Source organism: Pseudorca crassidens, chromosome 1 (assembly GCF_039906515.1).
Source record: "Pseudorca crassidens isolate mPseCra1 chromosome 1, mPseCra1.hap1, whole genome shotgun sequence".
NCBI classification, from domain to species: domain Eukaryota; kingdom Metazoa; phylum Chordata; class Mammalia; order Artiodactyla; family Delphinidae; genus Pseudorca; species Pseudorca crassidens.
In genome coordinates, this window is record NC_090296.1 from 103,461,426 (window position 1) to 103,478,495 (window position 17,070).

General features: G+C 36.9%; 1 protein-coding gene across 4 annotated transcripts in view; it reads left to right on the forward strand.

Annotated features, from left to right (window-relative positions):
- Positions 1 to 17,070, forward strand: part of UNC13C (unc-13 homolog C) — a 615,854-nt gene that overhangs the window by 553,493 nt on the left and 45,291 nt on the right. For all 4 annotated transcript variants that reach the window (XM_067747577.1, XM_067747567.1, XM_067747553.1 and 1 more), the window contains 2 exons: positions 1,976 to 2,056; positions 10,162 to 10,309. In XM_067747577.1, the coding sequence (XP_067603678.1) occupies positions 1,976 to 2,056; positions 10,162 to 10,309 (229 nt within the window). The remainder of the gene's footprint in view (positions 1 to 1,975; positions 2,057 to 10,161; positions 10,310 to 17,070) is intronic.

A 17,070-nucleotide genomic window follows, 5' to 3' on the forward strand; every position in this document is an offset into this window, starting at 1 on the left:
TTAGGATTAATTCATTAAGCAAACATTCATTCACATGTTGACATATTCTATATTACTTCATCCTCTGGAACTTTATAATGTATGTATATTAAGTATGCCCAACTTACCACTATTTTATGGGATCAGATTTATTTGGCATAACATTTTTTAAAAAATGAATACATCTTTATCAAAACCAGTTACTAAAAATACATCTGAGACTATGAATTTATGCAAGCAAGGAGTAACTCATTACAAGACTTTTTCAGAGACTACCTTATTTCAATGAGCTACTGCTAAATCCCAGAAAATCATTTCTTGCAAGAATTGTATTTTTCTATAGCACTAACATATATTATGTATTAGCATCTATTAAAAAATAATCTGACCTCATCAAAAAGCCAGTCAAGATTGATGAAGTCAGAGAGATTTATTTAATATAAAGTAAAGCATTTCTCTCTATAATTTGGCAAAAGATTTCCATCCTTCTTTTGGGTCTCAATGGGTAGTTAATATTCTAACTACCCATTTTTTAAATATTTTTAAAATATTAAACGGACTCCTCATGTTTGTGTTGAAATCCCTATATCCGAGAAAGAGGCAGTGAGATGCAGAATTGTATATCATGGGTCCAGCATTATACCATGTTTTCAACAATATTCAAAGGAGTGTGATTCCATTCAAGCATATTGAATCATTTAGGATATGCTGAAGAAGTACAATTCAATTATGAAAAACATATTGAGGGGCTAGCAGGTGATAATTGCCAAGATAGGCACTGAAAGTCTGCAGAAGTGAGTAAAACATATAGATTATCTTCAGAAGGTCATGGCCTCTACTAAATGACAGAGTAAGACAAAGGCTAGAATAGAAGGATGAGCCACTGTCTGTGACTGTACAATTCGTACATTGCACAAAACTGTCCCACTAAGGGAGTGAATGACAGCCAACTTAGGGACCATGCAACACTTGCTAAGCCACATGTATTGATGTGCAGCTGTGCCCTGTAGAAAAAGAGGCACCTTTTATTACTAGCCAAAAGCACTGATCCCTTGACCAAGTCATGTATTCTCAGAGCTACATCAGCTTTCCTTCTAATTCACAAAGAGGCACTTACATAAGTTAGAATTTAAGTTCCAGGAGGATAAAAGTCTTTCATGAAACAATATATCTGTCACCTAGAACAGTGCTGGCACATAATAAGCACTCAATAAATATTTGTTGAATGTTGTTGACATAGAAGAGTGGACGCCCTGGGGAGATTATATCAATATGGGGGTCAGGAATTTCTAAATTTTTCTTTTAGACAAGTTCCTTGTCTTCAACTTTCTACCATCATTTCCCTAAAATAGTTTTAAATAAAGAGAGAGTTCATAGTGAACAATGAGGAAAATGCATTGTTAATATGGAAATCAGTTCCAAAATATTGAAAAATGACTTTAAAATATAGAAAATCTCCAGAGCCGAAATCAGTTAATTCTTTAGGAATTTTCCTGGTAATGACTAAGCATTAAGGGTGTCCGAGAAAGAAAAAGTGGGAGCATTATACTTAAAGTAGGTTTTATCAGTGATAATTGAATGAGGCTAAAATTTACCTCCTAAATCCCTTACATGATGGACCTTCCTCTGTGTGACAGAACAGAAAGCAGGAATTAAGATGGAAAAGCTTGGACACACATTTTCCAGGTTTATCTCTTTTTTTCCCCCTACCATTGGCTTGCAGGTGAAAAATAAAGCCACCTATGCAAAGCACTGCTTTTTAAGTAAACATTTAAAAGCATTTTAAAATTAAAACATTCAAAAGCATTTCTTCTTTTGGCAAAATGGATTTTTAGTAAATATCTGACAAAATCATCCTCTAAAATGTGTTCATATGAAAAAGATATCTCAAATGGGAAATATCTGCATACAGGGATTATATACAGATTTTGTTTGAAAACAGTTGTTAAATAAATGAACTGGTAATTTTATAAGCAGTTTTTCACTTGTTTTCCAGGAGCACATGATTCGAGAGGATACCAAGGGTCTGACACCGAGACAGTGTACTATAATGGAGGTGGTCCTGGCTACCATCAAGGTAAGGTTATAGTGTCCCTGGATATGGATCCAGAGTTCTCTGTGTACCCTCAGAGAAAGGTACCCCCATATGCATGTCTGTAGAGCTGTGCCATCCATAGACACAGTAGACAGTTGTACACATACATTCTGGGAGTGTGTCAGACTTAGGCCATACTATGTCATTATTACATCCATATTGCTCTGCCCTTAGAGTTGCTTCCTTTGTCTACCTTTAGAAAATGTGTTTGAAATCTATGTTTAACAGGTGTTTTCAAAGAAAGACATGTACCCCCAAAGCCCAGTTAAATAGATACTTCAGGGGATTTAGGGTTAACAGAATTTCCGTTTGTGTTTTCTATGCTTGCTGAAATGGTTTTGGAAAGATCAATTTTCTCTTCTCTCTTAGTAAGGACAATAATTTAGTTTTCTGCTGAAAACGCAAAGGCATTGCATTGTGTTCATCAATTTTTCATAGCCAGAGGTTAACCAAAAGTTACTGGATTGTGGGCTAAATATAGGCAGATCTCAAAACATAACTTAGAAGTTCTTTGTTTTCATGTGATTCTTTATAGATTTATATACATAAATTTTATATTTATATGTGAAAGTTTATTAAAGAGTGAAAAATTAATTCATCTCCTAAATTTGGACTGTGTCCAATGTACTTCACTTGGGGAAGCATCTGTTATCAAGGATGTGTGAATAGTTTAGCAAAGAACTGTGAGCTACCACAAGCCATTTTCCAAGCACAGAATAATCTCACTGGATAGAAACAGACACTGCAACGGTAGTCATTAAAACAGAGTTCTATTTGTATAACAATTGGACACCTTCAAAACACTATTACTTCATGACTTTTGTAGTTTCAGCATTTAATAAGAGGACATCTTTTGCTGCTTCAGTGTCAAAAACTGCAAAATGAAATTTGTGAGGTGACTATTTTGTGACACCTGGTGGAATGTGGCAAGTGTGAATTTCAGCAGTGAGATGACAGTGATGGAGTTTCTAAAGATGCAGCCAGAGTATGGGCTGGAAGTATAAACATTTTGCAAAAGCTTTTTTTTTAATGGTAAACATGAAAAAAGAAAAAAGAAAAAACCTGTTCTTTTTGAAAATAATTTTCAAAAATATGAATAAGAAATGACTGACCCTATGGAGTTATAGAAGCACTAATGGCTACAAATAAGGAAGTGATAGTAGAAAAAATAACTCCGAGGCACACCATGAAAAAAAAAAAAGTAAGATTTTTAAAATCAGAATTCAGCCCTCATGGATTTTATAAGGTCAATGGATGACTCTAAGAGAGAGCGCAAGAAAAATATGTTCTGTGAAAATAGAGAATGGCATTCAATGTACTGACAGGCCTGGCTCCTGTTCCTAACCCCAGCATTTCTCTAATTCTTCTTGGTGGGGACAAATGACCACCTCCTGCAGGACTAGTTCTGCCCAAACTCTGGGACAATCCTGATCCCCAAGCAGATCCCCCTGATCTACGTGTTGACAGCTCAACTATCCCATTTTCCTTCCCAGGTCATCCAATGATATTTTAGTTCAGCCTCAACCACCAGACACTTGCCTTGCTCTTCAGGAAAAAACTACTGCCTGATGTCCAAGATCCAGCAAATGGATCCACATCATTATCTTGTTCTCCAGGACCAGAGTCTGACCCTGGTCCTTCTGAACCTCAGAGTCTGAGGTCAGGTCTTCAGTCTCCTTATTTCCCAACTTTTTCTCTGGGGTCCCCATGCTACACCTGCTTTACCTGCTTTGAGACCCTCTTATCTTTTCTGATTCTGAAATTCGCCCTGACTATACTACAAGGCACTAACCGTAATATTGACTGAAAAGGAATTCAGGAGAAAGAGGAGTACTACTTAAAAGAATTGTAGCCTCAAGAGCTAGTGATTCAGTGTCTGCTGGGAGCCCAGCAAAGGGAATACTGTAAGGCAGAGACTTCATGAGAAAGATATTCTTATACCGAAGCAGTAGATGCTACCCAGGCTGCCAAAGACATGATCCTTAATTCCTCTTTAGCTGAATTTAAGCAAATAAGCTGGACATGAGAAAGTGAGATCTGAAGGAAGAGAATGCTATGGAATTTGTAGACTATAGACTGAAATAGTGTTTGTTTGCATTATTTCAGTCATCTTTCATATACGTAAATTCTCTCTCCTGATCCTTATAAGCATCTTGGGTGTTAGGTACATCAAGAATGATCATTCACATTTTACAGATGAAAAAGCAGAGGCTAAGCAGGTTTAACTTGTTTGCCTAAGGCCACAGAGTTGCTTGTAATTGGCAGAGCTGAGAAAAGATTCCAAACTCTAAAATCAGTGTCCTTGCTTCTATGTTTCGTTATTTAACTAAATGTTAACAAGGTGTAGGAAAATGTAGCAAGCCAAAACAGGTAATATTCCTACAGGGAGATTAGTTCTTTTTAAGTTAAAATACTGTATTTCAATTATTTAGTTTTCTTTTTAATTATTTAAAATAATGTGAAATCCTTCAACCTCTACACAAGTACCGATGAAAATATTAACTTTCTTAAATACTAAAATTCTAATTGGACTGGATTAGTCATACCAGTTGCAGGTAGTTTCAATTGTAAGTTAAAAGGATAGAACATGGCACAAGAAACAGAATTACAATGATCTGCTGCAGCTGGCGTGGTTGGCCTTAGAGACATTACATTTACCTGCCAACACTGAGCCAAATCAACAGTATTTGAAAATAAAAGGACAAGGCAACAGCTCTGAAACAGACAGCTAACAACTTAATCAGTATGTGCAAGCTGCTACAGAGGCCAATGGAGAAACCCTATTTAAAGTTGAGCTTTTGAAGAACTACAATCCTGCATCCTGTGGACCAAAAAACACATTCTCAGAAACTTAGATAAAGTTAAAAGGCAGAGGACTAGGTACCAGATGAAGGAACAAGATAAAACCCCAGAAAAACAATTAAATGATGTGGAGATAGGCAACCTTCCAGAGAAAGAATTCAGAATAATGATAGTGAAGATGATCCAGGACCTTGAAAAATGAATGGAGGCAAAGATTGAGAAGATGCAAGAAATGTTTAACAAAGACCTAGAAGAATTAAAGAACAAACAAACTGAGATGAACAATACACTAACTGAAATGAAAAATACACTAGAAGGAATCAGTAGCAAAATAACTGAGGCAGAAGAACGGATAAGTGACCTGGAAGACAGAATGGTGGAAATCACTGCTGTGGAACTGAATAAAGAAAGAAGAATGAAAATAAATGAAGACAGCCTAAGAGACCTCTGGAACAACATTAAATGCACTAACACTCACATTATAGGGGTCCCAGAAGAAGAAGAGAGAGAGAAACGACCCAAGAAATTATTTGAAGAGATTATAGTCGAAAACTTGCCTAACATGGGAAACGAAATAGCCGCCCAAGTCCAGGGAGCGCACAGAGTCCCAGGCAGGATAAACCCAAGGAGAAACATACCGAGACATAATAATAATCAAATTAACAAAAATTAAAGACAAAGAAAAATTATTAAAAGCAACAAGGGAAAAACGGCAAATAACATACAAGGGTACTCCCATAAGTTTAACAGCTGATTTCTCAGCAGAAACTCTACAAGCCAGAAGGGAGTGGCATGATCTACTTAAAGTGATGAAAGGGAAGAACCTACAACCAAAATTACTCTACCCAGCAAGGATCTCATTCAGATTCGATGGAGAAAGCAAAAGCTTTACAGACAAGCAAAAGCTAAGAGAATTCAGCACCACCAAGCCAGCTCTACAACAAATGCTAAAGGAACTTCTCTAAGTGGGAAACACAAGAGAAGTAAAGGACCTATAAAAACAAACCCAAAACAAGAAAATGGTCAAAGGAACATACATACCGATAATTATCTTAAACGTGATGGATTAAATGCTCCAACCAAAAGACACAGGCTCACTGAATAGATACAAAATCAAAATAAATATATATGCTGTCTACAAGAGACCCACTTCAGACCTAGGGTCACAGACAGACTGAGAGTGAGGGGATGGAAAAACATATTCCATGCAAATGGAAATCAAAAGAAAGCTGGAGTAGCTATACTCATAAGCAGATAAAATAGACTTTACAATAAAGACTGTTACAAGAGACAAGGAAGGACACTACATAATGATCAAGGGATCAATCCAAGAAGAAGATACAACAATTATAAATATATATGCACCCAACACAGGAGCACCTCAATACATAAGGCAACTGCTAACAGCTATAAAGGAGGAAATCGACAGTAACACAGTCATAGTGGGGGACTTTAACACCTCACTTACACCAATGGACAGATCATCCAAACAGAAAATTAATAAGGAACCACAAGCTTTAAATGACAGAATAGACCAATTAGATTTAATTGATATTTATAGGACATTCCATCCAAAAACAGCAGATTACACATTCTTCTCAAGTGCACATGGAACATTCTCCAGAATAGATCACATCTTGGGTCACAAATCAAGCCTCAATAAATTTAAGAAAACGGAACTCATCTCAAGCATCTTTTCTGACCACAACACTATGAGATTAGAAATCAGTTACAGGGAAAAAAACGTAAAAAACACAGACACATGGAGGCTAAACAATAGGTTACTAAATAACCAAGAGATCACTGAAGAAATCAAAGAGGAAATAAAAAAATACCTAGAGACAAATGACAATGAAGACATGATGATCCAAAACCTATGGGATACAGCAAAAGCAGTTCTAAGAGGGAAGTTTATAGCTATACAAGCCTACCTCAAGAAACAAGAAAAATCTCAAGTAAAAAATCTAAACTTACACCTAAAGGAACTAGAGAAGGAAGAACAAACTAAACCCAAAGGTAGCAGAAGGAAAGATATCATAAAGATCAGAGGAGAAATAAATGAAATAGAAACAAAGAAAACAATAGCAAAGATCAATAAAACCAAAAGCTTGTTCTTTGAGAAGATAAACAAAATTGATAAACCTTTAGCCAGACTCATCAAGAAAAAGAGGGAGAGGACTCAAATCAATAAAATTAGAAATGAAAACGGAGAAGTTAAAACTGACACCGCAGAAATACAAAGGATCATAAGAGACTACTATAAGCAGCTATATGCCAATAAAATAGTCAACCTAGAAGTAATGGACAAATTCTTAGAAAGATACTACCTTCTAAGACTGAACCAGGAAGAATTAGAAAATATGAACAAACCAATCACAAGTACTGAAATTGAAACTGTGATTAAAAAACACAGAAAAGGGTACCCTCCTACACTGTTTGTGGGAATGTAAATTGATGCAGCCACTATGGAGAACAGTATGGAGGTTCCTTAAAAAACTAAAAGTAGTACCACCATATCATCCAGCAATCCCACTCCTGGGCGTATATCCAAAGGAAACCATAATTCGAAAAGAGACATGTACCCCAATGTTCATTGCAGCTCTATTTACAATAGCCAGGACATGGGAACAACCTAAACGTCCATTGACAGATGAATGGATAAAGAAGATGTGGCACATATATACAATGGAATATTACTCAGCCATAAAAAGAATGAAATAGTGCCATTTGCAGCAACATGGATGGACTTAGAGATTGTCATACTGAGTGAAGTAAGAGAAAAACAAATATCATATGATATTGCTTGTATGTGCTATCTTTTTTAAAAATGGTACAAATGAACCTATTTACAAAACAAATAGAGTCGCAGATGTAGAAAACAAACTTATGGTTACCAAGGGGGAAGGGGGGAGGGATAAATTGGGAGTTCAGGATTGACATATACACACTGCTATATATAAAATAGTTAACTAATAAGAAACTACTGTATAGCACAGGGAACTCTGCTCAGTACTCTGTAATGACCTATATTGGAATAGAATATAAAAAAGAGTAGGTATATGTATAACTGATTCACTTTTTTGTACAGCAGAAACATAACATTGTAAATAAACTATACTCCAATAAAAATTAATTTAAAAAATTAGAGTATAACTGTGACATTCATGCAGTTATAAAACTTGTCCAGAATATTATTTAACTCATCAATTAATGAGGGAACCAGTAAGATCTTATAACTGGCTCAAAGAAGATTTCCAAGAACCACACATAAAGATAAGCAATGAGGAAAGCTGAAATAAATTTACAAATAGAGGCAAAACAGATCTAGCCACAAAACAGTCATCAGTTGCATCCCACCAGAAATAATTAATTTGCATTTCTAACAACTCTCAGTTGCCAGGAGATCGTGAAACATCATTGTAGCTGCTGCTCGTTATTCTTCCTGTACTTTACTAATTTAATTCTCCAGCACTTATGCTCAGGTTTGACAAAACTGAAGTTTGTCTGGGAAACACTGAGAGGGAGAATGCCTTCCCCTCCACAGATGCTACCTAGTCCTAGTTCAGTTTATCCCACTGCTCTTTACAGTTAGGGTATGTTATTTCATCTGATACTTCCCTGGGTCATTACGTAAACAGAGCTCCAGAGCTCACCCCACCACTCCTCCAGGGAAAACAATCAAGTCCAAGTGAAACCTTCCCCTTTCAATACACTCATTTAATATTTTTCCACTTTAAGTATCATATCACCTTTCCTAAAGAAAGGAACTCTGATATTTTTTTTCATCCACCAAAGCACCTGAAACAATTCCAGACTCTCAGTCTTTGATAAATACTTTCTACATGTGAAAATATTTTAACATTTATATAAGAAGATCAAGGTATAGAACAAGTTTAAATATTACATCTTTGTTGACTCTTCAAAAATAAGAAAAGGCTCTTCCCATTTTGCTGTGCCTCCTCTTCATAACCATAGGTAGCTTTAGGTGCAGCTTGTGTTTTCACAGTGCGCCCAGATGGAGTGGAAAGGAACTGTAAGTGGCCATGGGTTTTTCTTTGGGAGGAGGGTGTCTGCAGTTGTAACAAACTTTCTTCAGATCATATCACCATTGCCTACTTCCTCAGGCCTGTGCCCTTAGTCTTCTCTACATTACGGTCTCTGAAATTACACTCAGATGCCTACAAATGCTCAGAATGTGTTTCTACTTAGGGAAGAAAACTAAGACAATTATGAATTTTCAGTTCACTGACATGTTTCACCTCAGAAATTTTTAAGAAATGGGATAGAGGGATAACATATATCCGTTTAGGAGAGTGTATCAGAATCATTTGTTGAGCTTTTCCAAAACATGCCATTCTGTGAGAATCCTAGATTGTACGAGGCAGGTTGCAATGAGGGTGTAGTTTAGCTTTGTTGGTACAGGGAGAGAGAGAGAACCATTTATCTAACATTAGTAGAACACTATAAACACATTATCATCTCTAAATGGTTGGGAAATAACATCCTTAGTCCTATCACGTATCTCTAGTGAGTCCTCCAAAGTGATGTCTGTGCTTAATACCTGCAGCATTAGAAATGCTCATATCCCTCAATCACCTCATTTATTGTCAAATATATATGTTCTCTGTTACCTTACCTATAAATATTGCAATGGTTTGAGTTTGCTGGACGACAAGAGCAAAAAAAGAAGAAGAAAGAAACTGTTTCATTGCATTTCTCAGACACAAGGTTCAGGAGATGTTGCATTTCCAAGGACCACTGTGCATCCTCAGGTTGGCCTATGTGTGCACCATTGTGTGATTAGATCATGGGGAAGATGGGAGCAGTGGGCACCTGTCCTAGAATTGCAAACTAGTATCTAGAAAATACATGACCAGGAGATACTTTCTTTATGAAATTTGACAACCCTGGATGTTTTTCTCATGTTCTGGAAACGGAAGTCAACAACCAAGTTGACACAGTATCTAAACCTGGCATTCTGTAAGCATGCTGGCCACTGCATCTTCACGATCCCATTTCTTTAACTTAAGTGTTGAATGAGAGGAAGAGTCTTAAGCTGTGAGGATCTGATGTCTGTGATGCAGAGCAACACTTCAGAGATACTGAGGGAACCTGAACTACGTGGTGATGACTTGGCAGTGGCCAGCTGGTGCTATTTCTTTGTATCTACCTCATGTTGATCATACTGTATTATTCCATTTGAGCCTCACGATTATGGCAATAAAATCCCTCATCTAATACTTCTTTCTAAATGCCTCTGCTTACATTATTTTTTTTCTTTTTAGCAATACTTTCATGCAGGAGGAAATGGCCTGAAAAAGAATTTCTTGGAGAAAAGCCCAGATCTTCAGTCTCTGAGATACGCTCTCAGTCTTTATACCCAAACAACTGATGCCTTGATAAAGAAATTCATAGACACTCAAACCTCACAGAGTAAGTAACACATTGGATGTGAGAATAAGTAAACTGAACACAACTAAACTTCAACATAGAAATCATTATAAATAATATCTCTAATTTGACTATAATAAATTAAAGCAGCAATAAGAATGGGTAATTATTATTCATAGAAAATTGCCCAATCTTTAGCACATTATTTTATAATTTCAGTAACACTGGGATATGCTCAATACTAAAACTATATAGAGTGGTTGAGCTTTGCTCTTGCTTCTAATTTCATAAAATTTAGTAAACCCTAGTTTTGAATATCCATAACTGATATTCTCAATTTAGAACAAAAGAGTTAGTGTTTGTTGGTCTTTGTAACTTCCAAAGTAAGAGCATAATTCCCCAAATCCTGACTTCAAATGCAAAAATCTCCTGCTGTCGGGTTTTCAGGAGGGCAAACTCATTTAATCCTAATTTTATATGAAAAAATTTTAACTTTTACTTTGAAATGAGCCAAGAGCCAAGTATTTTATTGGAAACTCAGATCTGTTTCATGTGGCAAAGTTCCCACCTCATAAGCTTCTAGGATATTACTGTTAAACAACCTTTCTTTCAAGTTGCTTTGTGATTTATCATATTTTGGTAATTCCATGTATTTAAGATCTGGCATTTCTGAGAGATTATTGAAAATGTCCCTCTGAGTCAAAAAACAAAAAAAGCCATATGCAGGCTCAAACTCTAGAACATAATAAATTGCCTCCCAGATATAATAAAAAGAAATAAGAGGACACTGTCTTCATTCATGAGAGCTCCTTCAAAGGAAGCATACGGATCTTTCTCCTCGGATGAGAATGCTCCAGACTTGTCTATGTTTCGTCATGGATATTTTCATTTTTCTAATTACATGGAAGATAATGCCAAGGTAGGTAGGTGCTAGGTAGGTGCTTGACCTGTCTTTAATATTATACTCTGCGCTTTCTGATAGTATCTGACTAAATGCTGTGCTCCTTTTAATGTGATCTTCAAACCCAGCTTACATTTTTAGGATGGTTCCAGAAAGGAGAAAAGAGTTGAGTCATAAAGCCTTGTCAAGATATACATTACTCCTTGAACCCATGATCCCTCAAGGTTTTCTAAACTGTGTAAATATGAATGCAGTTCTAACACATCTTATCAGAATAGTGTCGTTGCTTTATTCCCGAAGAATGTGAGTGTATAAAAACTTAGCTCTGCTTTTACAGGTATACATTATGTGTATATACACACAACCCATGTTTCAACATAGATGTTACACCAAAAAAACTACATATGTGTATCAATTGTGTATGGAATTTGGCACACGTGTTGATTTTCTTTTGTATGAATTGTTTGGCAACATCAAAAATAAATAGCGGGGGGGAATAAGAGGATTCATAATCCTAATAATCCCTGACAACATAACTTATTTTCGTCTTGGGTCTTTCTTTTTCTTTTTTTACTTCCCTTTTCTGGCTTTCTCTAAGTACACAATTTTTTTTTTTTGGCATAATTGAAATTGGTAGGCTATGGATATGAAATGGCTTGCCTTTTCTCTGATAGTTACCTTCAACCATGCTGGGTGGAAACTATTTCCATCTCCTCCCTCCCTCCCTTGTCATCCCTCCGACTGCCCCCCAGCCCAGCATGATCAGGCCCAAAGGACCTGAGGTGTGAAGGGGACTTGAAGGTGCACTTTGCTCCCCCGTCCCCATCATCTTCTAGACCCCTCTCTGCTTCAGGGTTTTGGGGGCAGACACTGAAGGGGAGGAGGGCGATGTCTTTCATGCCCCCTGTACAGCTGTGTCCAGTACCTGCTTCCTGAGGGCCCCGTGCTAGGGATCCTCCTATCTGCTCAGCTCCCTTCAGGGAGCCCTCAGTTCTTGCCTCCTGCAGCACCTACTGTGGCTTCCTGCTCCTTGAGTGTCTACTCCTAGTGTCCAGCCCTCTGGAATGGGGTCCCAGCCAGAAGGCTGCAGCCCAGCTTCCTCCAGTGGGACCCACCGCAGCTCATATATGCTTTCCACGTCTGTGGTGATAATGGAGACTTCTCCACGGTCACCTGCCCTCTCTCTACAATTCTCCTTTCTACCTGCTCAAATACTTGCTTATACTTTCAAGCTGGGGGGAGGGGAGGAGGAAGAAACACTGCTAACAGAACATAACCATTGTTCAATCAAAAACAGAGGCGAGCCAAGTCTCGTCAATTAATGGATGCAGTGTTTGAGTTTTTATCCAATTCCTTTCTTCCAATTCTATCACAATCCTATCGCAATACTCATTACCATAGACTGAATAATAAAGTTAGCAACAGCACCATATCTCTTATAAGATAGGGAAAGGAGAGAGAGAGGAAAATTCACTGAATGTTAGAATTCTGTATGACATACCCCCAAATAGAACATATTAAAGGATGCAATCCCCATTTCTGTAACAGTCCCTAAAGTCATGGGTCGTATGTATGACTTCCAAATGCCCGGGGCCAGCCCATATTTCCTTTGGCTTCTAAAGAACCTCAGCTTCCAGGGTTTTTTAACTGACAGAGAAACATAGAAGAGTTGAATTCTCAAGGGTCTTATTTACATGGGCTGCTCTACTCTTCTATGAACACTTGACATGGGGTGTGTTGAAAGAGAGGAACTTGGGTGCCACCCCTTGGATTCCTTTGGTATCCTCCCTGCAGATGCACATTTACAATTAATAGTAGGATCAACTCTCCCTTTTTTGTACCTGCTATCCTAGTATCAGGAAGAGTCCAAAATGACCAAATGAAGTCTCAGTTTCCAGTGTAAATATTGTTGCAATTATTCAAGTAATTTTCTAGAACTTGGCTCAGTACCAAATACCCGTGAATATTTATTGTTCAGTTTTTGTTAATCTAATTTATATTTTGTTAATATAATTGAGAAAGACCATACTGGTGTTATGGTATCTTTCAAATATAAAATTTGAAATGGGAGCTGGTGCTACACACTGCAAACCCCTGCTACCCTCTGCCTGAGGAGCCCCATTCAGGGTAAGCTGGGCTGTCAGACAGTTAACCCCCAGGAAGCAGCCCTCAACCAGTGAAAGATAGGAAGCTGGCAGATTAAAAAACAGACAAAACATCAGCTTCCTCAGTTGGGACAACTCTAAAATGAATTCTACGCAAACTCCAGAGTTCCCCTGTGAGATGAAGCTTCATCCCTTCAGGGAGGATGCCTTCCCAGATGGACCATTTACCATGGAATGCTTGTCTCAACTTTCTGCTCCCGGGGGAACCCAAATCCAGTGTCACACTGCTGGAAAGTGAGGATCCAGATTCCAGGTCAGCTCCTCTAGATCTAAATCCTGTGCACTTAACCATGATGCCTGCATCTTCTTGATGCTAATTAAATTATAAAGGCCAAATACCCTGAATGAATTTTTCCCCATTACTTGAGCTTTTTCTCTCATGATTTCTTAAGTTAAGAATACAGAACTAATTAGAGAAACTCAGCTTGTAAAGTAGTGAACATTATTTGGAAACAAATTTTACATATTTCATTTACTTTATGACTGACAAATCAAACTGATTTTTTGTCTCCTTCATTTCTAACTCATACTCTACAAGTATTAATGAATCATCATTCAACTGTTACTTAATCAACATGTTGTGTAAAAGAACTTGGAATCCTTTAGAAATTTAACTGTGCTTTTTAAAACATCCATATTTTGTTCTCATATTCTCATAAAATCTTCCCTTACTCCATTTGCTTCTTTCCCTCTCTCTTGTTAAAATGTTCTTTCACATCTCTTTCTCCTTTCTGTTTTTTCCTGATCTGTGTTAGCAAATTAATTGTAACATTAAATATACGGGGAAAAAACAATGAATAATTAATGAATTATTTTTTCACTGTCTTCAAATTGGAAGACATACTTTCTTTAAAAATATTTTTAATTCAGTTTTTACATAAATGGGCTTGTGAGTATAGAAAAACCTGCTGTATATTGCTCGCTTATGCTTTATTTTATTCCTCTTTTATTCCCTTGCTCCATTCTCTCCATTTTCACCTTCCTTTCCTCTTTCTTTGATCTCTTTTTTTACAATAGATTTAGATCTCCTCTTTCTCCAGTAATAAAAAAAAAAAAAGGAATAGAGTTTCATTAGAAATTTATGAGCACAGAGTTCAAATGAAATCCATCAGTTTGGAAAAACACTGTCTTCTCTCCTCCTTCTATTCCAAATATTGGAAAATAAACAAATGCCAAATGGATAGAGAAGTATTCTTAAGTCCTCAAGTGAAACTGAGAGTTCGATTTTAAAGAGTATCATGTTTATTAGTCTAGCAAGGTACTGCAGTAAGAAAACACCATATTATGCTGCATTCACTTAACAACTATTTACTGAGCATCACCTCTGAATAAAGTCCCATACCATGGGGCATATATTTAAAGCTAAATATAGTGTTATGTACAACACCAGGTGCTCTAATATGGTGGTTCTCAAGCAGAGGTGAATTTGTCCCCCCAGGGCAATTAATTACAAATATCTGAAGAGCTTTGGTTGTCTCATCTGGGAGTGATGGTCATGTTACTGGTATCTAGTGGGTGGAGAACAGTGAGGCTGCTAAACGTCTTACAGTGCACAGGACAGTCCACAACAAGAAGTTATCTAAAGTCTCCAGGTGGCAATAGTGCTGAGGTTGGGACACCCTGCTCTAATACTAGACTGAAACAACATGAGAAGTGATGTAACATGTCATGTTAGAAGAGGGAAAAATTTGCCTTGGAAGACCGGAAAGGCAGAACAGTCAGTGGGAAAACTGAGTCATGAGGAGGTAGAAAGAGGAAGGCATTCTGGATTCAGAAACTGTCCAGGAAAGAATATACTTGCATTCTTAATTTTAAAATCCCAACATGTCAAGCATATCCACAGTATATTTTTATGAGGAAAAAATGTTTATTTTGCTTTTAAAGCAAAATTCACCATATCACCACTAATAGGGTTTAAAAGTACCTTAGAGTTCCTTGCACTGTTAACTATTTTGTGTAACGTTAGTAGAAATTATTTTAATATTTAAAGTAATTACCATGTTCTTCTCTTGGAGTTGGCCCTATGGCCTAAATTGGGTAGTTAGCTTGAAAATTTATACTTTTTTATTGTGGTTTCTCAAAAATGTGTTACTTACAGTTTTAGAAGCTGGTACAAAATTCATTTCTTGAATCTTAATTACAATATTCATCATCACTTTTAAAAAAGCTTCTCTAACAGCTATTTCATTATACCAAGGGCTCTTTGAATATTTCATGCAGTAGCAGACAGTGAAAAATGTGTAAAACTTTAACATATTAAGTAGAATTCTTTTCAATGGATAACACAATTTGGAATGAGGCACAGAATGATTAATTGCTGACCTATCCTGTGTCATACTGTTTCCTTACCTGAGCATTTATTACGGCTTGAGGAACCTAAATCTAAAAAGCTTTAAAGACAAAGGGGATTTTTTATGTCTAAGTTACAAATGGCTCATAAAGCAAAAAAAAAGACTGTATATATTAAAATATATGAAGTGAAATGTCTTTATTCTATAATCTGTCCTCTTTTTAACTTTTTATGAGCAATATCTTTGAGTCCTTGCTTATTTGAAATTTCTTAAAATTTAAATCAGATCGTTTTGGTCATTATAATATCTTGTTTCCTGCTAAAGTAAAGTATAATATATTTTAATCTGAAATGTAAATCAGATAGCTACTGACTCACATTTTGAATCTACGAATATGCTTCAATACATTCATTATGTATAAAGCATTAATTGTCTCTAATTATGTTCTTCAAATTACAAAAGATATGTCCATAAGAAGAAAAGAAACCCCGTGTGAAGTGGTTCACTGTAGAAAAGGTCTCTTCTTATCAGAAATGTAGAATTTAACATTAATAATATTTAGTTGGCAGAAGAGCTGGCATCAAAATAAAGAGATTAGCCTTTAGGCCAAAGGCCACAGCTGAAACTTCACCTTGATGCCACCTATGGGAGAAAATGCTGAGGAATGTCTTCAGGCTAAATAAAGTTCAGTTAGCCATCTTCACTTTAATACTGATTTGAAAGCACAGTCAGAAGTGGTCTCTCATTTTAGCTAATACGCCTTTCAGAGATCACCAGAATCCCCTCCAACACGTCTATGCCCCTGTCTTATCCCTGGGACAGTGGGATTCCACTAGCTAGCACTGCCTTCTAAGACAAGAGGTTAGATTTCTTATGCAGTGGAAAAACTGAGAATTTATGCGATTTGGCTCTTCAAATATTGCAGTTGGTCTGATGACATTCAACGCTGGGTGAGGCTCTTCAGTGCAGTCAAAAAGCTGTACACAAATAACTTTAGTACGAGTGGTGATGTGATACGGTCTGAGCACACTGAATCCTTTCCCAGGGTAGAAATGTGTTAGATAAGGGTTACAGTAATGCTGAGCAGTACTGGGCACTGAAAGCAAGTTGTCCACCACTGTGCCAGTCTTCCCAACCAGTCCTGCGAGGTGAGTAACTTCATCCATGCTTGTCCGGTTAAGCAATGAGTCACAAATAGATTAAGAAACTTGCTAAAGTCATATAGATAAGTGGCAGAGACAACGCCCTTCCCACTATTTCACACTTATTTTCATCAGCAAAGAAAGCAGAATGTATTATTACTTCCTACACCCACCCCGCGCTTTCTTCTCCATAGTTTTGAATAATTGGGGTTACACTTCATACTTCTTACTTCTCATTTTGGTAAGACTAAAGCTCCCTTCTGTTCCGGAGATAATCTTTCAGTTGGTATCTTTTTCACATCAG